This window comes from Notothenia coriiceps, unplaced genomic scaffold (genome assembly GCF_000735185.1).
Source record: "Notothenia coriiceps isolate Sejong01 unplaced genomic scaffold, NC01 NC01_scaffold00024830, whole genome shotgun sequence".
Lineage (NCBI taxonomy): Eukaryota > Metazoa > Chordata > Actinopteri > Perciformes > Nototheniidae > Notothenia > Notothenia coriiceps.
Window position 1 is genome coordinate 328,684 of NW_011357531.1, and position 26,343 is coordinate 355,026.

General features: G+C 39.6%; 2 protein-coding genes across 3 annotated transcripts in view; one reads left to right on the forward strand and one right to left on the reverse strand.

Moving 5' to 3' along the window:
- Nucleotides 1-2,074: 2,074 nt before the first annotated feature.
- prokr1b (prokineticin receptor 1b) lies at nt 2,075-10,656 on the reverse strand. 2 transcript variants are annotated; one of them, XM_010783215.1, is made up of 5 exons: nt 10,462-10,656; nt 9,692-9,845; nt 9,578-9,607; nt 8,102-8,746; nt 2,075-3,490 (listed from the first exon to the last, which is right to left on the reverse strand). In XM_010783215.1, exons 4-5 carry the CDS (start codon nt 8,551-8,553, stop codon nt 2,767-2,769), a joined length of 1,176 nt encoding a protein of 391 aa, XP_010781517.1. In that variant the 5' UTR covers nt 8,554-8,746; nt 9,578-9,607; nt 9,692-9,845; nt 10,462-10,656; the 3' UTR covers nt 2,075-2,766. The 2 variants fall into 2 exon arrangements, with proteins under 2 accessions (XP_010781517.1, XP_010781516.1); XM_010783214.1 differs by having other exon boundaries at nt 9,578-9,845.
- An 8,241-nt stretch (nt 10,657-18,897) lies between these two features.
- Nucleotides 18,898-26,343, forward strand: part of bfsp1 (beaded filament structural protein 1) — a 12,384-nt gene continuing 4,938 nt past the window's right edge. Inside the window, exons 1-5 of the mRNA XM_010783217.1 lie at nt 18,898-19,271; nt 20,340-20,400; nt 20,740-20,835; nt 23,178-23,270; nt 25,019-25,126. Coding sequence (XP_010781519.1) covers nt 18,898-19,271; nt 20,340-20,400; nt 20,740-20,835; nt 23,178-23,270; nt 25,019-25,126 — 732 coding nt within the window. The remainder of the gene's footprint in view (nt 19,272-20,339; nt 20,401-20,739; nt 20,836-23,177; nt 23,271-25,018; nt 25,127-26,343) is intronic.

Below are 26,343 nucleotides of genomic sequence, written 5' to 3' on the forward strand. Positions count from 1 at the left end.
GTGTGCCTTGGCAAGTCTCAGGTTGTGAAAAGTAACTTACAATTCTACCCGTGGTATACGCTCAGTATATCACGGCTAACAACCAATCAGATTGCTTGATTTGACTTGTCCATTTTATAATTAGATGTATACACATTTGTTTTAGATTTTCCTTTGTGTATGAGACAAGGAAATTCCTTTTAGAGACTTTGAGGCTCCAGATGTGTTGCCATCTTGTCAATGTCCTGTGAGAAATATCTGTAAATGAGGTTGGAATCGCTGAGACATTTCCTTTATGGTAACAGGATAGAATGAACTACTGCTAATATGTAGTTTTGTCAACTCCCTCTTCATTCAGGGAAGGTTGTGGACCCTTCATCTCCTTAAACATCAGCAACCTGTGCATGGTGTGTCTCTCTTATGAAATGTGTCCTGAAAAAACCTGCAGACCCTGAGCAAAATAACGGATTTATTAATGTGCAGATGACTGTCTTTCAAAACACCTTTGGTCTCTGTCACCATGAGTGCTTTTTGGTCATCAGAGAAGTGTCTCCTGTCGTTAAATGCAATTGCACTGATTCTTGAAAGGAGACTATGTTATTTGAAGTTATTGTTAATATCCCACACCTGAATGAGACAGGACCTTTACGGAGGATTTGTTTTCAAAAGCAAAATCATGTCTTTGAGAGCTAATTATTTTCCTAAATAATAAAACACTTACTAATAACTTGATTATAGAATATTTACCTTGTGATAATCTACCACATTTAAATATAAACTATTTGGGATGTTTAATGCATATTGGTAAAGTCTCATAAAGTATTCTATTTGATATAACAAACGTGAAAAGAGCATGACTGTGCTACTTTGATTCAGAGGCAGATGCTTACCGATAAGTAAAATGTGAGCTGGCCCATCAAAAAATTGGTTTCAGGAGTGTGCAGAAAGTATATTAAAAAAGAAAACATTACAAGTTGATGCTGAGAGAATGATTTTACACCATAGCTAACATGGCTTTCTGTGGATGTTAAAAAAAGTTAAACGTTTCTAGTTTCTTATCATCTTGTACAGTTTGTAATTTATCATGGTTATTGTGCTACAAGAACCCAAAAATTCCATATCAGCCTTTATCACGAGACACTTTAAACGATGTTACTAGGAATGAATTCACTTTGTTGTGTCAACATGATTAACAGACATAGGCCCATCTCACCATCCCAGAATCTCCGGATTATTTAGAAAAAACAGGAACGTGGACTGTTTGACAAAAGCCAATAATTAATGTGTTGCTTAGCCCAACACTATTTATTTAACAGAGATAATTAGACTTTTTTTAAATACATTAATTATTCACGCGGTTATCAACAAAATACATTTCCTATTTTTTAAGGAAGTAACGGTTTATTCACTTCATAAAAAAGTGAAAAGAAAAACAAGTGACTTATAGTTATGAGTGAAAACGTTCAAGTAGCAACAAAGGTTGGGGTTAGTCGCCATTAAAAAACGGAAGCCTTGCGCAGTGGCCCTGCCTGGATTCTGTCTGGATTGATAACTTTGGATTGGCACTTTTAAACAGTCTACGCCGATAACTAAATACTGAGGAAAGAAAAAGTTACCTTGTATATTTACTGGTCTCATGTTCTCTTTTTAAGAATAGAAAGGTAAGTTATCAAGAAAGAAAACATTGTGTGTGTATTTGTGTTTCTGACTGCCGACTATGTGAGCTAGCGCTAGCTAACGTTAGCTGACTTAGCTAGTTTACATTACTAAAAGCAACAAACGTTTACATACCTTCCATGGTTTGTATTCCCTTTAGGTTGTTCTTAAATGCTGCTCTTCATATAGTATATTAATATATGTTAAATTATATATTCATAATGAATCTTGTGCGGCTGAAGGAGTCTCTACACACCCATTGCCATGGTTACATTTCCTTCTAGCTGGTGGCTACATGCAGCATTAATTCGACCAAGTGTTTTTTTAAGACGATCTGTTTGCATGCCGTAGTCACAATGCAATATGATGTGAGGTAAACATGCCTTTTATAATGAAAGGCTCCCTGAAATAAAAAAGCAAATAAAAATACAGCTTAATAAATTAAACAGCTTTTATTTTCAGTGTACCATTATTTATTACCATAAGCACATACAATATGTTAAATTACCAAGAAAGCATGCAATACATTATTTTTTTAAGGACAAATAACCAAGAAAATATATCTTACTTGAAGACATTCAAAATACCTTTTCAATTGTTCTACATTCCACAAAGTTACATCTTTATTTAAAAACCCTGAATTTTCAAAACATAGCTCGGACCCTAGAAAACACACAACACTTGAAATACAAAAGCAATGGTGGTCAATGAAAGGATATCTTAAGTATTAAGTGAATTGACCTTACCCAAATCTCTTTTAAAACAAGATAAAAGCAATACGAAAAGAATAATTAACAATTATAGTAAACATCATAGATAAGTTATGGCAGTAGCAGTTTACAAGTCTTACATGTCAGATTATACACATGCTACAACTTTTAACAATAATGGAGTGTCACAGTGTACACAATAATTATATTCTCATAACACCTCAAGGAAAAGTCCTGTATTTAATACTGACTTAGTCGCTGAATATGTTGCCCCATTTATCAATGTATAAGGTTGAACCTTTCCTTGTGATTTGTGGTGCTTGATATCTTCCCAAAATGTGATCTAAACACAAAAAAATTGTTGAATATGAACTCATCACTATCGACATTTCTGTAACTCAACAGCCAAAAATATATATGATTAAATAATTTCTTCTCTGCACCTCAAGTGAATGCATTCAATCTCCTCTGTAACAGGCATGGAGGAAGTCCTAACATCCATCTCATCCACAGCCTTTCCAGGGTCATACGTGGACCTCCAGCGCATCAGTACAATCTTCTTAAGGTACTTAACTGTGTTGTTCTTGACGCTGACAAAACAGAAGGTATTGATCATGCTGTTGCTCATGGCGATGCACTCGATGATATAAAAAGCAACCAATGAGTTCTTCTGGCGGGAGATTAGTGTTGGGTGGAAATCTCGTATTATGGTGAAGGCATAGTAAGGGGCCCAGCACAGGATGTACGCCGTCATGATCCCGATCAGGACGATCACTGTCTTGCGACGACAACGCAACCTCTTCCTAATCTGCTCCGTCTGGAAACCTGGAACACTCTTGAACCAGAGCTCGCGGGAAATTCGGTAGTAACACATAACCATGATGATCACAGGCCCAACAAACTCCACAGCAAAAACAAACAGGAAGTAAGAGCGGTAGTAGATTTGTTGGTCTACAGGCCAGATCTGGGCACAGAAAACTTTGTGAGTTGTTGGGGAGTTGCCACCATGAGGATAAATGGTCTCAGAGGTGAAGTAGGCTGAGGGAATTGATATCACAATAGGAACAATCCAGACTCCTGTGATGAGGAAGTAGGCGGTTTGGTACTTCATACGAGGCCTCAGAGGATGGACTATCGCCATGTACCTGGAAGAACACAGACATATTGATGGATTGAATGGCAGGGAATCAACTCCTAATAAAATGCAGTCAAATTAACCTTTTTAGCAGTCTGTGTGCTATGTGAAGTCGATAGATTTGACCTATAGCTGTCTACCACTTATGGAAGATTAAAGTCCAATAGACATTGTAGAAAAAAGTTGTAGAGGCTTTCTGCCACTCGGAGCACAATCTCTTATCCATATTTAAAGTGTAAAGCAAAGGGTACAAGCTTGAACTAACATAAACAAAGTTTGTTAGAATTGTTTACACTGGTGTCTTTAGAAAACAGTAATATAATAAACTCTGGCATCCATATTTAATATTGATGTGTCAGCTGTACAAAAGCAAAAATTATTATTCAAAATTATCTCTTTTCAATATGTTTAGATGTCTATTGATTGTGTTGTTCACAGACACTCCATTAAAGGTTAGCATGTAATGATCTTGCTGATTTAGTTCATCAGCAACATCATTCCAGAGCATCCTCTTAATGAGATTGTCATTGATATACTGCACCTAATGTGGGCGATCTTGAGCTAAATGTCAACAAACAATAGATGGATAAGTGGTTAATTTGATGAAAAAGCGACAAATACACTTCAAATAGCAGCTAATTAAAAAAATGTCTCTAAATTACCAACAATTCACTTCAATACGTTTTCTGCTGCAGTATTAACATTTACACCGCCTTGAAATATATTTACAATTTATTTTTGCCGACAGAATAAAATACAGAGCACCACCAACTAAGAAGTAAACGATTACCCATTACCTTGGCAGCATGCCTGGGGATTCTCCATAATAGTCTGCACTCAGTAGGCTGTTGTGTGTTGTTAATATAAGTAGGCTCACACTATGTAAGGAGGAGTATTGAATGAACAGTTTTATAATAATCACTTGGCACACTCAACCATTATCAGCCACAGCCTTCTTATTACATTTAAATCTCCTTACAAGGCATACTACATTTTTAAAATGCTTCTTTGTGAACCAATCTGGATGTTTTGTGCCCTCATGCACAAATGTGTCACCCTACATTAATGTGTACAGTACACTGCAATGTAGTGCAGGGATATGGAATGGAGGTAGTGGTGGAAGTTTAATTTGGGAGACTTGGATTCTTTAGAAGTCAGTGTTTTTTTAAGCTGAGAAAACTGAACTTTCTTTGCACAAAACATGGGAGGGAAGCCTAAAGGAAAGATAATCTGCAAAAGTACTCAAGTATCCTACAAGAAAGGCAAAATGCAATGGTATCCATTTGAGTCTCTAAGACGCATTGTTGCAGAACCTTGGATTTAAAAAGTTTATATAAAAAAAAAAAAAACACAGGTGCAGGCAATTAACCAGACAATTAATTACGACGTGAAATGCTATATGCTTTACAGCAATAAAGTGCAGATTAACTGTGGCTCTCCCAAGGGTCATTTTCTTTAGCATAATTGATCAAGCTTTGTAACTCCCAGGAGCCTTTTTTAGTTTATTTGAATATAGTCCTTTTTTCACGGCAGACAATTTTTAATTGTTGAAGAAAGAGAAGCACAGGTGCTTCTAATCACATTAACAATGGCTTTGTCATATCCAAGTGTCCCTGTGACAGTAGTGAGTCAGCATGCAGAACCCAGCCATAATTAGTTTTATCATTTGCACCTGTGCTTTTTTTACTGGGAGAGGTTAGAATGTATTTTGTGAAAAGGGCCTTTTTAGAATGTGTATATGTGATGTTACCTAAACCCTTCAAATATCTAAATTTGCTCATCCACAAAATAAATGGTTGTTCTATAACTATTTATCTGTCTTCTACAACCCTTGTCTTTTCCCACCTACATTCTGAAACCATTATTGTGAAAAAACAATATCTAACCTGCTTAAAGCCTACTTGTAAGCATGATTTTAAAGATTGAACAGATTGAGTTTTGACATTGGCTGATATGCTCACTAATGCCTCAGGGTTCCCATTCCTTCTCTTACCAACAGCTATTTATCTGTAACTTTGGAGGTGATTTCCACAACTTAAACTTAGATATAAGGTATCATACTTTATAAAACGGACAAGTCAAATCAAGCAATCTGATTGGTTCTTAGCCGTGATATACTGAGCGTATACCACGGTAGAATTGTACAGTAAGTTACTTTTCACAACAAGTCAGTATCCCTCCGCGTCTGAGAAAAACATTGCTTTTCATACTGGAACAAGAAAGCAGCGGAGAAGTAACGGGGCAGAAGCCCTCCTTTTTGACGCAGCGGTCCAGACATAGACATCAAACGGCAAAACATATTCAGTGTGCAGTTCCTTTGGCATTAGGGCAGGGATATCTAGATACTTTTGAAGGTTTGACATAATGAATTGTGCTACTTTTAAAGCAAGCAACGATGTTTTCAAATCTGTAATCAAAGAGGTCCGCAAAAACGCTATCGACCAATCAGATTGCTTGATTTGACTTGTCAGTTTTATAAATATATTTAAATTTCTTCCGTTACGAAACAAACTTACAAAGCATAAAATGGAAACATTTAAGATTAACTTCAACCTCCGGGGGGGTCTTACTATAGTAGGGAGGAGTGGATTGAACAGTGCCTATCTCCAGAAAAAAAAAGCACCTAAACTACGACATGCAGAGCTACGTGAAGAGCAGGTAGACCAACTGGAAAAGTACCACCATTCAAAAGCTTTCTGATGCAGGTCTTGAAACAAAGCAGAGAAATGATGACCGTTAGTGGCCACAGGTGCGAAAGCTCTCTCCAGAGCTACTGGAAGCCCAATCTCGGGGACCGGAGAAAGTGGAGCAATATTCTCGCCACGCCAAGCAACAGCCTCGAACAACCTCAACCTATACAAGTGACCACGTAAGCCATGCTACTGATGCTGGACAGTTTTTCAGTGGATGCACAATAAACAGCAACATACACATTAATGTAAATAAACAGCCAAATAATGGATCAACGCTCTCTGTCTAATATGTTCGCTAGCTGTTAGTGTTGTTGCACCTCGCACTATGTTTTGTGCAGAAGGCAACGGAGGGACTATTTTATTTAGAACATCATTATTTACTAATAAAAACTATTTAAATTAGAGTGTGTATTTTTCTTTCATATTGCCACACTTGGTAACCGTTTTATAAAAGCAATAGCTCACTTCAGGCCGTGATATATGCTCATTATATCACAGCTAAGGGGGTTGTTGACCCTCCGCTTCGCGTCGGCCGAACCACGCCCCTTAGCTGTGATATAATGAGTATATACCACGGCCTGTCGTGAGCTATTGCTTAATTATAATATACTAGGTGCCAATGCTTTTGAGGGTAGGATGATATATAGAAATACCCTGTACTTGATGTTTAGTGAACAGGACAAAGGTTTGATCTTCATCCTCGGAGTCTGTGTGTTTCATCATTGCTAAATGTGTTCCTACAGACACCTTCTGTCCCTTCACTAAAGCCTTATCACAAGTACTTATTCAGCTGTCTGTCTATCTGTAGACAGATTTTTTTTATTTATGTGATAGCCTCACAGACCTGCATGACTCATTCACCAAACTTGACAGTTGTGTATTTGAGAGGTTCTATTTTTAAAATGGACAATGTCCAGGTTGGGAGGGCAAAGGAGCCATTCGCTCATTCGAGGCATAATTTGCCAAATAATGCCTCACGAAACTTGACACTTGTGTAGTTGAGAGAATGACGGAATAGTTTGATAGACATCAGACTTTAAGCCCCTGGCCCGGATTGTCAGGGTCTCTGGTTTGGTATGTAAAACAGCATGATTTGCTTGTCAAACCGGTTGGTGTCTGATGTATTTTGAGGCATGTGCCAGAGGAAGACTAAATAAATAATGTACCTGGCACAGACTGATAAGGATGAACAAATTAATCAGGAGAGGATCTGTGCCTGTTGCATACTGAACAGATAGCAATGGTACTGTTTTAAAGCTAATTAACAGTTAATAATGAATTAAAGCATGTTATTTACATAGCCTTTGAAGCATGAGTGATAGTGTACACTGAACACAACTCATTTATTTTAATAGGTTATACATCAACATGTATCTGAGTTACAGTATAGGGTCAGCTTGTGCCATAAAAGTGATTGATCAGTGATTAAAGGAAGAAACAGTATGGAGTAAAACCACTGCATGTAAACTTCAAGTGTATTTCTCATTAGCAGCTGCAAAGTAGTTCAGCTATATTGACATGTGGTTAGAGGTTGATCATAGCTTGGTTTAATCACTTGAGATTACATGTGAGAAACATTTATTTTCGAACACTGTCCTTTTTTTTCTTCAGTTTCCCGTTTAAATCTAAGAGGTCAGTCAACTGTATTTTCCAATAAAAAACAGCAAAATTAAAACGGGTCTTCATATCTTTACAAAAATATCTTGGATAGACAAGACAATGTACAGCTAGAATCTCATATCGTCAAAGATAGAACAGGCTTTATTATTATAGATTTTGTGATGCTCTTTGAGGAGAGAATATTGCCAGATGAAAAAAAGTGAAAGCTTTATTGATTTAAATCTCTGTCGACAATGCTTGAAGGTTTTTGAGACTTAATCGATGTATTGCACAAAGCCAAATAAAAATAAAAGTAGTAACACACTCACCTGTCAATTGCAATGGCAAGCAATGCGTTTGTGGACACGTAGAGTGACACTGTCCGGAGATAGTTGACGGAGGCACACAGCAGTAATCCATGATCCCAGGAGAGCTTTTTCACCACATAGTAGTCCAAGAGGAATGGGCAGCACACAACTGCCACTATGAAGTCTGAGATGGCAAGGTTTGCGATGAGCAAGTTGGTGAGGTTGCGCAGCTTTTTGTAGCGTGTCAGCGTGGCAATGAATATGAAGTTCCCGCACCCACAGACAAGCATGATGCAGACAAGCACCACTCCAATAACAATGGTGGCCACAAAGAAGGCCTGGCCCTGCGTGGTGTCTGGGATCTCATCCGGAGGGATTCCATAGTCCATATCATAGCTGTCCATGTAATGAAGGAGATTGTCCTGCATCTCTGTACAAGGTGCTACCATGTGGCTGAGGTTGGAGTCGCCCATGTTTTAGCAAACTATCTTTTCCTTGTTTAGAAAGACTAGTATTTAAAAACAACCTGGTCCAGCAAATTAGGGCTTAAGTTTATGATTCTTTCTGGTTCATGGTACCAATCATTCCAAGAAAACTAGCTCAATTATTTGACTGTTGAATTCTGAACAGGGTGAATCTTCTTTGGAAACGGCAGCGCATTTTCACCTGGAACAGAAAGTTCCCTCAGCATTACTCATGCAGGGTCAGGGTTCAAGAAGACACTACTTGATCAAAACAGGTTACATAAAGTGCTTGAGGCATAATAAATCATGCTGGCATGTGTGACATTTGGATGATATTTTCTGTCAACATGTTTTAGTGGGTGAAGTAATTATATCTAGCAAAGACCTGAATGTAATATATGATGACAGTCTTTTTTTTAAATCACAGACTCAGCATGATGACGGGGCATTTGATTTGCTGCAAAAGTTGTCACTTAAATCCCCCTGCAAGCATATGAGGTTAAGCTAAAATATAATATAAAACCAATTAAAATATCTATTTAGCCAGATTACACCAGATTTATGTTGAGAAAGTAACACAAAGCAATTAAGTTCAAACTCATATTATGTTAAAAAGAGATTATGTTTTATTTCTAATTGCCCGAAGATCTCAAATAGCTTATTTTAACCATGTTAATTATCATTAAGCGATCTTCTCTGAAGTGGTATTGCTTCATTAAAATAATGAAAAAAAAGTTATAGCTCAAGGAGATCAGTAACGGTCTATGTTAATGCAATGCCATGCAAAAACTATACATCTGCAGAACTGGAAGAAACAATTACTTGTATTAAGAGCTCTCGGATAGTTTATAAAACCAAATGTCTATCTATTTAGCAGGTGCTCTCAGTCGAAAAATTAAGATAATAGTTTTCAAGAAAGGACGTACTTACAGATGAGACACCTTCTCTTACTCTATTAAAATAAACATTAATCTAAAATGGGTTTCCAGGGATAAAACCTAGAAAATTAAAAGAAAGCTTATCAAACACTTACCGTAAAATGTTGAAAAAGGACTTTTCTCGGCTGAAAAATGTAAATAAATATTATTGACGGCTCTGTGTTATTTGTGATACCCAGGCGAAGTGCTGAAATAATAAAAAATCCCACCGGTGAAGCCAGAAGGTCACTCTATCAGCCTCAACGCACACTCACGCTGTGATTTCTATCTGCTGCCTGTCCGCTCCGCTCTCCTCAGGAGGGATTCCGAGAAGGGGAGGAAGAGGAGGGGGAAGTTGCGTCTGTATGCTTTCTTCTTTCTTGACTGCCTCAAGTGAGATGTCCGCAAAATGAAGCGAGGAAGAGAGAAAGCAAAGGAGGTGTGAGACAGGCAGGTGCATATGTGTGGTCATTGGTAATGAGAACTGTTACAGGTTCACCAGCTTTATAGATGTTAAAATGTTAACATGATGTTCCTCACATTAAAGGCTGGGTTAACCTTTACAATTTATTTCAATATTAACTGATAGAGGACAGAAAAAGATTTCAAAGTAATGCATGCAAATGATAGCAAATGACTGGTCACAGGATGTTAGCCTAATTTGCATAATGTTCAATTTTTTTTTAAAGTTTGACCCTTCCATTTTTTTCTGGTCAGTCCACCATTTTCTGCAATCCCACAAGCTCCATGTTCTCGTTGAGAAAAAGTCACTTGTCGCTCAATAAAAAGACGTTAGTCAAACCAATGGGTGACTAGGTCTAGTTATAATGGCAACAGTCTGTAGTCCTCTGTGCGTTTTCAATCTGACAGAGACTATTTATCAAAGCGTGTCTCCGAATTCCTAGTTATACAACTTCACTTTGTGACCCTATTGGAAAAAAAGATCTCAAGCATGGCAGAACGATGGGAATAGTGATTATAAAAGGAATAATTTGCTTACATATTCCACACATTCAATCCAATGGCACATGTGATACGAGGAGTGGAGCAGGACCCAAACGCAGATAATACTGATAATACCTTTATTTCAAGGGCTCTTATCAAAAATCACTTGGAAACACAAAACACTCCACGGTGAACTCATTCACCAACAAAAGACGAACCAACACTGAACACAGGAAGAGACAAGACTAAATACAGGGAGGGGTAATCACAAGACGAGAAACAGCCGGGCAGGGGAGGAGAAACACAAGGGCCACAGGTGAACACAATCAGACACACCAGGGAAACTAACGACGGGAGGAAAAACACAGGGAAAAGGACCAGACAATAACCCAGGAGGAAAACATGACAGGGAGAATAGCAAAACACCCAAAGCTAGACATAGAAATGTGACATGACATGAGAATTGTGATAAGATGATAGTACTGCATTTTTTCCTTCTCTCTTAAAACAGAATCCTTGAACTGAATTAGACTACTTGTCCAAATAAAGCTTTAATAAACTGACCCACTTTCATTTTGAGCTCATCAAAGATATTATTAACAAAACAATATTCTGCTTTACACCTTCAATGTTCCAATACCTGTTAGTGGAAATTGTCTGAGAGGGATGGTGCTTGAATGCAGATTATTTGTAGCGAGCCATAGCGTTAAGTGTGGCATGATGTCACAAGTGCACTCCTCTCTTTCACTAAACATGTTTGATATTCACACCTACGAATGTTCCTGACACTGATTGCATAGTGGCATTGGGAAAAAAGTAATCCAGTATGAAATGGAATATATTTGCCTACAATAAACAAGAAACCCTGTCTGAATGTATACATTGAAAGAAAAGTTATTTCAATTTTTTTATCAGCCCTAAACTAGATTAAGTGTTACTGCCTTGCAAATAAACTTTAAAATGCAATCCCTAGTATCTATAAAACTAATTAGCGAGATTTTGAGGTTAAATGTCACTTTTTTTTGTTTTTCTTTCTGGTCTGGGTACATCTATGGACAGAGCTGTCGCCACCGTATCTCTGTGTTTAACCATGCTGAACAAACGGTGATCAGACACAGACAGCAGCCGTGATGACACTCTAGGATCAATTCCTTATTGTGATGAAAAGCTAACACTGCTGGGTTTCGTATTGCCTCTGACAATCATCTGCCAGTAGAGGCGAGATAGCTCTGTCTGTCCTCTTACATTGAGTGCAGAGGGCTGGCTGATATAAGCGGTTCCGTTTAAGCATAATAATGGATACCAAGAGTCAGGAGTGGAGCAGACCCCTTCTTCTGTCATTTATAATGAACACCGAGGGATAAACACTTTTTTCTTTTGAACATATCACCCCCTTGGATCATGAGAGATGAGAAGGCCCTTGCATGTTTCCAAGTTTTATCACCCTCTAAATATTAGGGGCTGCTTACTCGTCCTTGCTAGTGTCTGTCCCTGTAGCCCAGGAGGCTTGACCACAGCAAGATAAACACTAGGCTCTCATTTCCAACCGGACAGCTTTCTAATCTCAACCACGCTTCAGATGTATTGCCACTCGTAACAAATGAATATAGATGGGAAATGACAGCAGTGGCATCCTGGCTTTCTCTCCTTACCCATGGAGAATACGCTCAATACCTCTAATCTGTGGCCCCTGCTTGATGTTGGACAGATAGTGATGTCGTTTATTAGGGACAATGTTATGGGTGCTAAGCAGCAGTGAAACATAATCCATAGAAATATACTGTTTATATGGGATTTATATCTGAATAGAGGCCATCTGTCTTGGCAAATAGTCGGTTAGGCTCGAGGACACAGAAGTGTTTGTACAACCTCATTCCTCACTAACAATTCTAACTGTTTACTTTTTCCTACTGAATTTCTTTTTCATTTGCTTTGATTCTGTCTCTATTGGTGAATGCATTTGGGTGGCAGCAAGTAAACATCAGCTTAATATCTGTCTGGGTTCACTTGCTACGGTGTGAAACAGGAAATAATGAATATGCTTGTGGGTGCCTTTCATACTATCCCTAGAGAAAAAATGTGTATTGCCATTTACAGTAATTACTTCAAAATCATCTAACTGGATGCAGGTTCAAACCCTTAAACGCCACTGCAGACTTCCTCTTGGCGGGGGCGGACTGGGACTAAAATTCAGCCCTGGAAACTGACCCAGTCCGGCCACATGAAATGTCAAATGTTAGAAATCCGCTGTTTATTATTTAAAGTTTTACGTCCGATTCGCTCCTTTCTTTCCTCTGTACACAACTCCAGTTTGGGCATTGGCCTGTCATCAGATTTCATTTTTAGTTGCTGCTGTGTAGCGGAAGTTTAGTAAAATTATTTTTGATGAAATACTCCAAATCTCCACCCTCCATAATTGCACTTGCTTCAGTTGCTTGCTACTTTTTGAGGGCAGTGATGACAGTTACAATTGTTATGGAAATCTTAGACCTAGTCAATACTGTGGAGATATACAATTAGAATGTTCAATCAATAAACTGGTGAAACAAACAGAGTTGTCTTTCTGGATCTTTATTCGAGGCGCCTCGAAGGCACAAGTCTCACAGAGTACAGGGTAGTCTGCAGGAGTGTGCGCTATAGTCACAGAATAGCAAAGCTATACAAGATAGGGCGGGCAGACAGAGTTTTTGTGTAGCTAGGCGGAACGCCTCAGAAATCTGCTTTCACACGGATGTCTCATATTGTTATTAGACACCTGTGTCCTTGAGCTGTAGAAAGTATAATGGTTATCAGAATATGGAAGTTCAAACTTTGTGTGAAGAGGAGTAGTTTCAACATAGTCTGCCAAATCAGCTCTGTGCTCTTGAAGCGCTTAAGAATAATAACCCTCATTAGAGTATGCACAGAAAACAGCATACATTATATCAGGAAATGGTACAGTAGTGTTAGAAAATGCTTTTAGAAGCATTTGGTTTTAGCATATAAGGTAACATAAGAAATTGCCACTACACAGTACGAACTGAAGTTGATGCGATTTGATTGGATTGTGAGGCATGACGTGAGCCTCATCTGATTGGTCAATCCCTCAATTTTTTTTCATCAAGGGAAGCCAATAGAGTGGCGAAGTCCCTCCCCTTCCGGGGGAGCTCCATGGGACCTTATTTTGAAAAAGGAATGTATTGAAGTCAATGGAGAGAGAAAAATTATCTTTCGTTCCCGTTTGAATTGTGCCACGAATTACACAGATGTTTGTCAATTTATAAGATAATTTTGCAAGTAAAAAAAATAAAAATGTGTCGTAAAACTTTGAAGTAACACATTTTGTTGTGTGAACCGCTCAATGACCTACATCTCCCATCTCGCACCACACACCAAGACGGCCGTCACGTTGGCACATTTAACTTCTTTCTTTCTAGTTGCGTATTTTTCATAGTCTTATATTTCAACAGTTTTACGACAAACTGTGACTTTTTTGACATGGAAATTATTATTTAAGATTGACAAACATCATATGTGTAATTCGTGGCACAATTCAAATGGGATCGAAAGATAATCTTTCTCTCACCATTGACTTCAATGCATCATTTTTCAGAAATAAGGTCCCATGGGGCGGAAGTAGATGGGCCCGACTTCACCACTCTACTGTTTCACCATAACATCTAGAAGGGTGCTGGTTTCAGTCTTTTGGCTAAAATACTCAAATGAGAACGGGGGAGAGATTGGGCCGCAGAATAATTACCGAAACTAAACGAAGTGTTTTTATTTATTTATTAAAATTATAACTACAATCCAAAAAAAAAAGGGGGAACGCCTGGCTTCCCTTGGGCGTCCAGGAGAAACGCCAACTAAGTTCAAGGGATAATTCTCACCCACCTCTTGCTCTTGCCCTGCACTTGCTATGTGCCAGTTATGAGCTGGTTCTTGTACCAGTTGAGCTGGTTCCTTCCACGCAGCTCAACCTCGTCCCTCATCCCATGAACGCAGGAGCCTGGCCCGTATATCTGAACTTGCGTCCTCATCATTCTCTTCATGTTCTTGCCACTTGTTCCTCCTCTCTGAAAAACCCAGCACCTTTCCGTGGTAGAGAGGTTTGTGTGCCCTGATGAACGCGTGGGGGATGAGTTGTCAAGTTCGGATATACAGCACTCCGTGTGTTCATGGTAGGACAGTGTTGAGCCATGGTGCAAATACGGTCTCAGGGCTTAAGATCTGGTGGTCAAAACCAGCTCACTGGCACATCAAGTGCAGCAAACCAAAGAAGTGGTGAAGAATTATCCCGTTGAACCCGGAGGATGCGCGTGGTTCTTCTGGACGCCACGAGCCCAAAGCCAGGATTCTGCCTTTTCGGATTGTTAGTGTATAATTTTAATAAATAAGTAGAAACACTGTCGGTCTTGCACGTTTCGGGTTAATTATTTCGGCCGAGCCATCTATGCCCGCTATTAGAGGTAATTTTACGCAAAGACTGAAACAGCCCCCTTCTGCGGTCCCGTGGGCCCACACCTACCAGGACAACAGCCGATGGGGTCGGGTGCCGCTGCCAGAAGGGTGGGCACGCTGACAAGCAAGAGGATCTCGACGGACCAGACCCAGCGCGACAGAAACTGGCTTTTGGGGACGTGGAACGTCATCCCCCCTCTCTGGAGGGGAAGGGGGCGGAAGGCTTTGCTGGGGAGTGGGAGCGTTAAACAGTTGAATATGGTTGGCGCTCACCTCACGCACAGCGTCAGCTCTGGAACCTTACTTCCTGGATAGGGGTTTGGACTCTATTCTCTCCGCGCCGTTCCTCGGTGTGGAGCGCGCAAGGGCCGGGTGTGGGGATACTCACGAAGTCCCCGGTTGGGTGATTTGTGATGGAGTTTACCAGTGGAGATAGGCAACCGTCGCTCCTAACGCCTGCGGCGTTATGGGGGGAAACTCTGCTGTTCTCGTGTGCTTATGCACCAAACGCGCCCCCAACTTCGGAGTAATAACCACCTTCTTGGAGAACCCGCCCTGGAAAAGAAAGTCCTGTTGGGGNTGCTTCAAATCACGTGACATGTGACGTCCGAACCAGCAACTGCTTCATTTCCTGAATGAATCAACTCACTGGTTCGCCGTCCAATCAGGTGATTCAATGCACTGCCTCGTCTCTATTCTGACAGGTGACAGGTTGAAACAGTTTCAAATTTGAGCGCTTCAACACTTTATAACCGCTCTAAACAATGCGCAATGTGTGGGTTGTTGTCGTAGTTTGCATTGTTGCTGTTGAGTTGTTGTTGGCATTGCATTTGAATTGGATCATTATAGAGCAAGCCAGGAAGAAAAATAGGTCGTTCTGGCTCGTGAAACACTTCAAAATGTGGAGAAGTTGTGAACAAAAAGACAATGAGTAATATAAAAACACTTCGGTGGTCTAAGGAATTGATAGCCCAGTGGATAGAGCCGGCGGCCAAGATGCGGCGATATCCTCCGCGCAGCTGGTTCAAAGCACGGAATAGTTAAACTTTTAATCATGGCTTTTCAACTTTAATACTTTAATAACCGATAAAAGGCCCTCTCCGCCCAAAAAAATGTCAAGCACTCTCTAGTCTCTTCTCAATAACCCAATACACACTATTATCAATCTTTAATTGCAAATAGAACATGATATTCTGTGTGTGTGTGTGTGTGTGTGTGTCGAATATTTTTCAAGGCAAAGATACGTTAAACCCACTGCAGCCTTGCACTTCGCCAGGAGAGGTCGCTGTAACTGAAGCTTCGAGAAATGAACCTATTTCCGACACATGGTCCAAGTGGTTCGACGCTTCATTCAAAGCTTCATTTTGCCATCACTTGTGGTGGGGATCGGCGCCCGCTATCTTTCTTTCTCTTTCTTCCTTTCGCTCAAAAAATACGTCTCGGACTCAGTGCTAGGCTATCACCTCCGCTTGCTGAAGAGTAAAGGATTGTGATCAGGAAGCGAGGCCTCGTTTTATACGGAAGTGAGATGCGCACGCATTCAGGTAGGCCCGCCCTGGGGCCGGCTACGTCTATAGAAATTTCAGTCGGTGAATGCTTGCATGATAAGGTAGTACCCATAGAGTCCAGTAGAGGGCGGAGCCTGTGAGAGATATAACATAACACTTGCTTCGAGTTCCCTAAGTGAAACTAGGCAATGGTAAATATTGTTTCTCTGTTTCTGTCTGTAGGAAGGAAACTGGAAATAAAAGATGGGCTGTGTAAGACATCCTGACAGTGATTTATATGAAAGAGGGACAAGGGCACAGTCCTTGTTTTGTGTTTACAAAATTACTTCTAAAGTTAATCTCAAGGTAATGTGAGACTGCAGCTGTCTGAGTTAGACAAGTTCATCAATACCTATTAAAGTCTTTATAATCCAACATCCTTCTATTTGTGTGTCCGCTGTTTCTTCGATGAGATTCGGCAGGTAGATAGTAAAATAAAGATGGAATTTATTACAACAACAAAAAACATCTACGCTTCAGAACTTATTTTACATAGACATACTCATTGCACTGACATCAGTTTGAGAAGGGGCTAGTTACTATCTGTGTCAACAAATTTGCATCTGATTATTGTTTTTAAAAAACTTGAGAACATTTAAAAGAGATTAGAAATTTGAATTTTTAAAAACACTTGCACCATCACAACAATGTCATTTTCATCAAGTTCATCAATTCAATCCTGAATCCTGAGTACTGGATCCTATGTCCTGGATCATCTATCCTGAGTTCTGGATTTGAGTCCTGGACTTCGAGTTGTGGCTGAACCATAGGGCTGAACCTATCACTGCGGTCCTGCCTGACTCTCATCATACTACTTCCCTGATGGTGCCCACAGGATTGTTGACATCCTCGTGGATTCACCTTCTTATTATAGACACATGCATTTCCAAACATTTGGTCTACCTATGCTGTAAAATGTATTATCTCTTCGATTTACACACGGCATCTATTTTACGTCTGTCCGTCCTGGGAGAGGGATCCCTCCTCTGTTGCTCTCCCTAGGTTTATCCCATGTTTCCCCTTTAAACTCTGGGGTTTTCTCTGGAAGTTTTTCCTTGTACGATGTGAGGGTCTAAGGATAGAGGGTGTCGTATTATCATACTGATATTCTGTATAAATTGTGAAGTCCACTGAGACAAATGTAACATTTGTGATATTGGGCTATATAAATAAACATTGATTGATTGATTGAAAAGCATACATCTAGTGTTTTAATGACAATATAACTATAAAGCAATATTCAACCCTCACTATGTCTAAGGATTTTCTGTAGTAGCTTATATTTCATACTGCTGCTTAGCTATCCCAATCTACCCTTGAGCTGTGGGCTTTGCTGGGGCCAAAATATGCTGAAGTGATGATGTAAAGCCATTCGACGTGTGTTTCATTCAGCCGTTTTACAGACAGCTTGCTAGATCTGTCTAGAGAGGCATTTTAACTGACCTTGTACACAACCCGCAGAGAGCGCTGCAGGGCAGTAGCTCTTCTGTCTTCCTCATTGTTTCATCACTCTCTCAGGACTGATAATTGTTATCCTGTGCGTTAGGGAAAGCATGGAAATCCTAAAGGGAAATAACTTGAGGAAAACAAGTTGAGGCTCTCGTCTTACAAAATAATGTGAGAAGACACTACATCTTTAGAGATATCTTGCCTGCAAATCAGGAACATTGCCACACTTGTCTCATTTGAATATTGGCAATTACTTATCTTTGATTGTTTTTCTTTATTAAAACAAACAACACAATCTCTAAAAATAAATTACATTTTTAGATCATGATTATACCCTTAGTTGCTCAATTGAGGTTGCTTGCTACTCGTTTTCAATTTGGACATAAACAAAAGTAATACAACCCCAAAACCATGATTAAAAACATGAACTCAATTATATTTTCACAATAACTGCAGGATTCCCAGCTGCCTGCATATCACCGAATACATATTTGTAGGTTGCCTTTTGTAATGCTTTGGAGAGAATGAACTCAACACAATAGCACTTCTAAACAAAACACAACCGTTTTTGTTTTCAGTGATGCCTCAGTGTGTTAACACTTCGAGCAGGATTGTTCTCCACAGTCCACACAATTTGCACTGCTGGAACGTTCCCCTCTGTCCTGGTACTGGGCTACCATCCAATCTGCCATATCAAACAGGGCTCAACAAAGTCGCTGACTAAGAACCAAAATAATGGAGTATGACAACCCAGTGCTTTCGCGGACCTGCCAATTGTTTGTTATGGTGGTTCTGCTTTGTCATCACCAGAGTGGCTATTCTAATCTCTGCCACAAAGGCAACAATAAACTCTGGAAGGCCCCAGGCTCGTAGCGTGCGTGGCCACAGCTAGGGGGAGGTTTTGGGGGTTATTTCGCCAGCAGCCAGTGCTGTACTGCGTTTATTCTAGCATGAGACAGCCAGGGGTGAGCACCCAAGTTTTCACACAATAAAGGTGCCGAAAAGGACCGAGCACTCCGGGGATACCACCAACCCAGGGAGGGAAGCGTACCACCATGTACAAGACCAGCTACCTGCACGAGGTGCGCAAGGAGAAGTATGAGCGCTCAGATGTTTTCGATGAGGAACCTATGGACTCTGAATCCTCTGCGGGCATCTCAGCCATCCAGGGCTGGGAGAGCCTTCAGGAGCTCAACAACCGCTTCGCCCGGTACATCAACAGGGCCCGGGTCCTGGAGCAGCGCAACGCCGTGTTCCGCAAGCAGCTGGAGACGCTGCAGCGGATGGAAGAGGCCAGCGGACTGGAGGAAGCCTTCACAGAGCAGACTGATGTCAACAGGCAGCGCATCAGGGAGCTGTCCTCCGACCGGGCCAAGCTGCAGAGAGATCTGAAAGAAGCCTGCCGCATGCTGGATGAATTCACCACCAAGTAAGAGAGTGGGGAAGTGTCATCTAGTTTGGAGATGTTGTGATTAGAAATCTAAAGAAATGTTCTCGCTATTAAAAAAAAAAAGCGATAGAGAGCTTTATCCAAAAGAAGAAGATGATTTTAATGGTTCTCCTAAATAAAGATTATTTTCAGCAAATCATGAGGGAAACTTTGAATTAAGAGATACTCATTGTCAGAATGGATGTTAAGCTACATCTATTAATGAATTGCCCCATAATCAGGTCATCATACACTGTGTTTATAAATGCTGTGTTCTGAAAGATGTTTGCTCATCACAAAACACGCCACTGACTAAATATCGAAAATAAATATTTTAACCATTAAAGGGCAAAGGGTCAGTCCACCCAAATCACACAAAAAGGCCTAAAGGCATTTTCTCAAACAACACTAGTGATATGCATGCCTGAACTAAAAATAAATGGAATTTAATTTAAATTGCTCATTCATTAAAGGCAAAATGTTTTAACATGTAACATTGTCTCCTTGTTGTGTTGTGTACAGAACACACTTTCAACACTTTGAATAGAGAACTGTTTGTTTGAAAGAAGTTCCAGTGAAAACTGTTCACAATGAGGTTTGTGAATAACCTCTTTCAGGTGTGATCGCCACAAAGGAAATTCCATTAACCTCAGTGTTATTGATGATGTGGTAAACATTTCAGAGGCACATTTTTTATAACATGGTCAATAATATGGATACATACCATTCAAGAGAAGGAAATATAAGGTTTTTATTCTATTGTATTTAAATGAACCAAACCTTTATTTAAACGAGCTACACAAGTGGTTATAGGCAACAAAGCATCCCTAAATTATTTGTTTAGAAAAATATTAAACAACTCTAACTCTGGTGTCACTGAGACGTGAAAGACAGAATAGTCATGGTACAATACAGAGCTGAGCCTGTCACAACACAGACATACAATAAGACTCAAAATAACACACAGATTATTCAAGGTAAGTTTTCTTACATTATAAAATACAGCAGCCTAATGTGATAAAGTCAGGCTCTTTACACATACTGAAATGTATACGTTTTCTATTCTAGATACAGAAATGAATGTGATTATCAAGAGCAGCTCCGGGGCACACTGGAACAATTAAACAAGGTACTGTATGAATTCAATTAAGAATGGTTATACAAGCATATGAACTGAAATAAATAGCATTTGAATGATTCTGTATCAGATTCTCCAACATGTAAACAAACACCTGTGCATGTGAAACAAGACACTCAAAGTACTACATTTGTTTTATTATGTTTTGTACATATTGCTTAAAGAAATACAGAGATTGAATTAGTACTTTGAATTTTTTTAATGAAAACTTGTTTATGATTACTAAAAAAATAACATACCTTAAATGGTACAGTGTTATCTGGCTCTTGATAAACTTTACAGTGAAAGTTTATTTCCCTTTCCGGTTTGGTTTGCTCTCCTCCCCTATAGGAGGCTGACAGTGCTCTGCTGAGAAACCTGGAGTACCAGATCCAAACCCAGTTTCTGCAGGACGACATCAACTCCACCAGAGACAGGCACAGGAAGGTGAGTGGCCCTCATCGTTAATATCCAAAATAAACTAGCCTGAGAAAGAAAACCAACTGTTGCAACTCCATGGTCTCAAACAACCCTACACCAGTGGTTCTCAAACTTTTTCTGTCAGGCCCCCCCTTTGGAGAAAAAGAAAAGTCAGGCTCAGTGGCGTCGCCAGAGATTTATTTTGGGGGGTGCTGTGGGGTAGCTTGACGTTTCATAGAGGGTGCTCAAACATTTAGGGTTTCCCATTAATGTACCGGGCGCTACAGTGGAATTTTCTACTGCAACATTCCCCACGGAAATACACAGCGTACCCGCAACTGTTACAATGAATGCTCGATAATCAGCTCACGGCATATAGGTGTAAGCAGGGGTAAAGTGCTATTTTTATAGGTGGTGTGTGGACCTCACATAGGGGGGTCCGGGGGGATGCTCCCCTGGGAAGATTTATTTTTAAATATTGAAGTTAAAAGCATCAATCTGGTGCACTTTGAGAGCAAAATGAAGAGATCCATGGATACCTCTCTCAACACCTACTGTATATGAAACAGAACTGTAAACAGATTTACTTTTTCTTTATGGATATTTTACAAATCACCCTTTTAAACTTTATTCTTTTTTTACTGTCATATAGTATTTCATACCTGTTTTTCATTTATTCTCTTATTTTTTTATAACTATAATGATCATATAAACGTGCGCCTCGGAAATAATCGTTTACATAAATGGTGACCAAAACGTTTGAGACCCAGTGAGATAACACTGAGAGAGTCCTTTAGCTCACTGAGTCTCTCAGTCTGACAGGAGAGGACTCTCCTCCACTTTGTTGTTGAAAAACTCCTTAAATCCGTTAGCGTAGCTCTCTCGCTCGCGCACACAAAATGGCTCGTTCCACACACACACACACAAACACACACACACACACACACACACACACACACACACACACACACACACACACACACAGAGCCGAGCTTTAATGAAACACAGAGACACAGACGTAAAAGTACTGTACTGCATCATATTATTTTCGAATCAATCATTTTTCAATTTATGATTTTTTTTTTTTTTCATCTTTTTTTTTTTTTTCAAAACCATTTTTCGTCCTGGTCTCTCGCGCCCCCCCTGGCATGCCCCCCACTTTGAGAACCACTGCCCTACACTAACCACACCTTCCAATACATATAATCAATCAATACAGTTGCCCAAAAGGAAGCTATTCAGATCCCAATCAAATCTTCTTATTGCCATGTTCAAAATAATCTTTTATATCATCTTTCAAAACCAGATTTACAATGTGGTTCAAAAGGGACAACACCAACCTAGCTAAACAATAAATAATGATAATGAAATGTCTCATATCAATATCATACATCAATGTTTTGCTATCTTATTATGTTTATCGGAAATTATATTCACGTGGCATTTAGGGTCTCTCAAAGTGTATTTTCAGTTTATCATAACATTTCTGGGAATGGAGTTGCATGTAAGTGCTATCCTTATTTGTTCCTAGTCTTCTTTGAAGAGTCTATGCTTGTGCACAGTATACAATATGCATTTTTTCAAAAGAAAGCATGAATAATTTAATTGGAATGCTCTACAAAGCCATGTTGTGTTAGTACTGTAGCTAAGGGGAGAGTGTTGTTTTCTTTCAAAAACTGCTCATGTAAAAGCCACCCACTGAATAATGGCTTCAATAACTCATCATTCAAAGCTGTTTTTATCTCTGACATATTGTTTTTTAGAAAATGTAACACAGGTATAGACATATGACAATGAAGCACACAGGAGGGACAAATAGTGAAGTATGACCCTCTGTGCAGGAGAAATGGCTTGAAGGTACATCCCAGCGACCAGAGAAATATGCAATATAAAAAGAAGACTTTCACATGATGCATCTGGCTACTTACTTAGCATACACTTTCTAGCCTGAGCAATTTCTCCCTTTATATTTTCCCTTGATTTATTAAACCATGACTGCAATATTGAGATAGCATATTAAAGGTCTTTCTGCTGTCACTATGTCATGAGGGAAAGAATAGGTAGCCGTCTCACATGAATATAAGACATTTGCTCTTAGGCGTTTTCATAGTGTCGTTAGAAAAGAGGAAATATATCTGTGCTTTATTACTGAGTCTGAGATCGTACTTGTACAAAATAGATTTGAAAAGAAATGCGAGCTCCATTATAAAAGTATATTTCCACCAAATGAGAACCTTTTATTGGATATCAAAAACGTAATAAGCAAGAGGTTTGTGATAAAGTGGTTCAGTTTGCTCAGGGATGTTTTTACTTTTGCTGAGTTGTATATTTTAGGTTTTCCTTTTTTTTCTCTCTCTCTTTCTCTACAGAACATTGCAGAGATTCAGACCTATGTAAATATTTTACATCAGATCAACCAGACACTTCCCCTTGCTCCCAATGTGTCACTGGGCATCTCTGAGGTGAGGTCATTCATGTTGTCACTGTGTGGGTGTGTGTGTGTGGGGGTGTGTGTGTGCTGCAGTCCCTTGGGGAGAAGATGGTGTTTGCATGTGTGTCATCCCTGGCTCCGTGTCTGGGGTTGATGAGGTTACTGGCTCCTCAGCATTTGTCTGTGTTTCAACTCGTGAGTGTGTGCACGGTTCACAAGGACCTCAGTTTCAGTGTCAGGACAATTAATGAAGCAAATGTCAGGAAGAATGGCTGTGGATGCTAATTTATTGCATTCATGTCACAGATTGCAGTTGTATTTATACAAACCTTTCTCTATATCTACATTTCCCTCTTCAAAAATTGTGTATTTGTTAAGTAAAATCTCAGTGAGCATGCTTTGTTGAGCTGAAATCCAAACAAAGAAGGAGATAATGTAATATAATATAAGCTATTATAGTCAAGCTGTATGGATTGTGACCTGATTTAATTAATGGAAAACCAATAAGTATGGAAATCATGGGAATCCTATAGTTTGGCCTTTTTAATCACCAGAGAACAGAATAATTTAAAATCCAAGGAAGGTATACTGTACAACACTTAAAACATGTATTCTTGGAATAAAGCATCGTTAACCATTGTGTACAAGGGAGGCGTGTGGAGCAGTGGAATAGTGCGTTGGTGTTCGGATCAGGGGGTCGCAGGTTCAAACCCCACTGCAGTCAGCATGTCGTTGTGTCCCTGAGACACTTCACCCCAAATTGCTCCCGTGGGGATTGTCCACAGTATTGAGTATGTAAGTCACTTTGGATAAAAGCGTCTAACAAGTAACATGTAATATACAAACAAACTGGGGACCTGATTTAATTCATGGAAAAACCATTGAGTATGAGAATCCTATAGTTTGGCCTTTTTAATCCCCAGGTAACAGAATATTTTAAAACCCAGGGAAGGTATACAACACTTTGTTAACCATGAGTACCCAACTGTGGGGGAAACTTCTGAAGCAATTGGAAACAGGACTCAGAGAGACACGAGCAGAGCTGGAGCTTTGATGGCAAACACTGATGGTTTATTTGGAGTTACGGCCGGAGAATTGAGAAGACAGTTGGTGTGCCACGAGTTGACACAGCGGTTGCCAAACCAATTCTGAAGAACTCTTCTGTAGCTCGAGGTTTTAACTCGGAGTGTAATAATCAATATTATTTATCAGTGAGACTAAACAATTATGGACCCTGAATCTAGCTAGAGCTCTCGTCCATAGTACGTCAGGGAACCTACGTCCCTGAACAGTAAACTACCTCATGGCGGCTTGTGCTCTGTCATAGACTGGCAACAACAATGGGCCCAAGCTGCCCCTCCTTAAGAGAGAAAGCAGCGATATCCAAGGCCGTAGACCTATGCCTTGGGAAAGGAGACAGTGAGAAGAGAAAATGATTAACTTTGTCGAAGTTGAATACCTGAGCAAATTATTCCCTAACACCAACTAAAGCTCTTTGACAGCCACTGTTTTTGGGTTGTGGACACTGCACTCCAAACAATCAATAGGATACACTTAACAGATAGACGAACAGAAAACATAACTGCAGTTAGCAACACAATGGCATAGCTCATTTATATTGAAAAAACAAACAAAAACAGTCAGTAAAGCCTAGATAGACTTCATGAAGAGACCTGACTGCAGCGGTGTGTGTAAGTGTATGTGGTGAAACCTTTATGCTGTAAAGACACACTCAGCCTGTCTGCATGTTCTCATTGTTCTCCCCTTGAGAAGGACCAGGAGAAGCTGCTGGCCCAGAGGAAAGTCCCCGCTCTGCAGAGTCAGCTGGAGGAATATAAGAGCGCCCTCTGCCAGCTGCAGGAACAGAAACAATGCCTTCAGACCGAGGTGGGTCACACGGTCACCATGACAACACAAGGTTTTACGTTATTGAAATGCGTGACATGTCTTCATTTTTCTTTGTTTGCTTTTTTATAACTACAAAGCAAATATTTGCTCAGGCACATTGAATAATTATTTCTCAAAGGAACTAGATGATTAGAAGAAAGGCAAAGGACACTAGGAACAGTTCAAGCTCCTGTTTACTGTAACTCATTCATAACTTAAAAAGTAAGACAGCTTTACATTTGTTTGGGCTACAACTGATAACATCTCATTTTATTAATTCATCGAAAAAAACATATTTGTGTAGCATGGACCATTCATTTTTTAGCATTATTCCCTTAAAAAGGAATTAAATGTTTAAGTGACGTAAAATGACCAGTTTATTTATTTTTGACAATTTTGAATTACAAATAAATGCAGCAATACTAAACTTTTCGATTATTTTTTTTCACTTTGTTTTAATAGGTAAGACAAAGCAAGAAATGTAATTGGCATTAGCTCTGCAGCAATTTAATGTTAAAAGCTAGATGCTGCAAAAACACCACTAGATGTCAGCAATGACCAGCTCATTACTGCAGAGGAGTAGGAGGTTCAGTGTCGGAAGTCTTCCTTCTACTGTGTGTTCAGTTCAATGGAATAGAATATCACACAAACAAATGTGGGTTGTATCAAACTCACCACATTGTGAGTCTCTATAGGGTGTTTTGCATTAAAAACAGTGTTGTTAATTTATCTGGAATCAATGTTTTTCTTTATACAATTTTATATAAAATACGTTGGACACAAATTAATTTCAGTTTTTTCACGCCTTCTCACTTTCATTAGAAACACATACTACTGTCAAATCTCCTCAATGGACTTTGTAATGTTTTAAGTCATACTTTTGCAACTAATTTCCCCCTCTTTTCTCCTCTCAGACTACAGTGTTGGAGCAAACCATCAAAGGTACACAGGAGGGTTATGACAATGAGAACCCTCCTGTGTACCTTTGATGGTTTGCTCCAACACTGTAGTCTGAGAGGAGAAAAGAGGGGGAAATTAGTTGCAAAAGTATGACTTANTCGAAAAATAGGGAAAAAGGCGCGGCTTATAGTCCGAAAATTACGGTAGTTGCAAAAGTATGACTTAAAACATTACAAAGTCCATTGAGGAGATTTGACAGTAGTATGTGTTTCTAATGAAAGTGAGAAGGTGCGAAAAAACTGAAATTAATTTGTGTC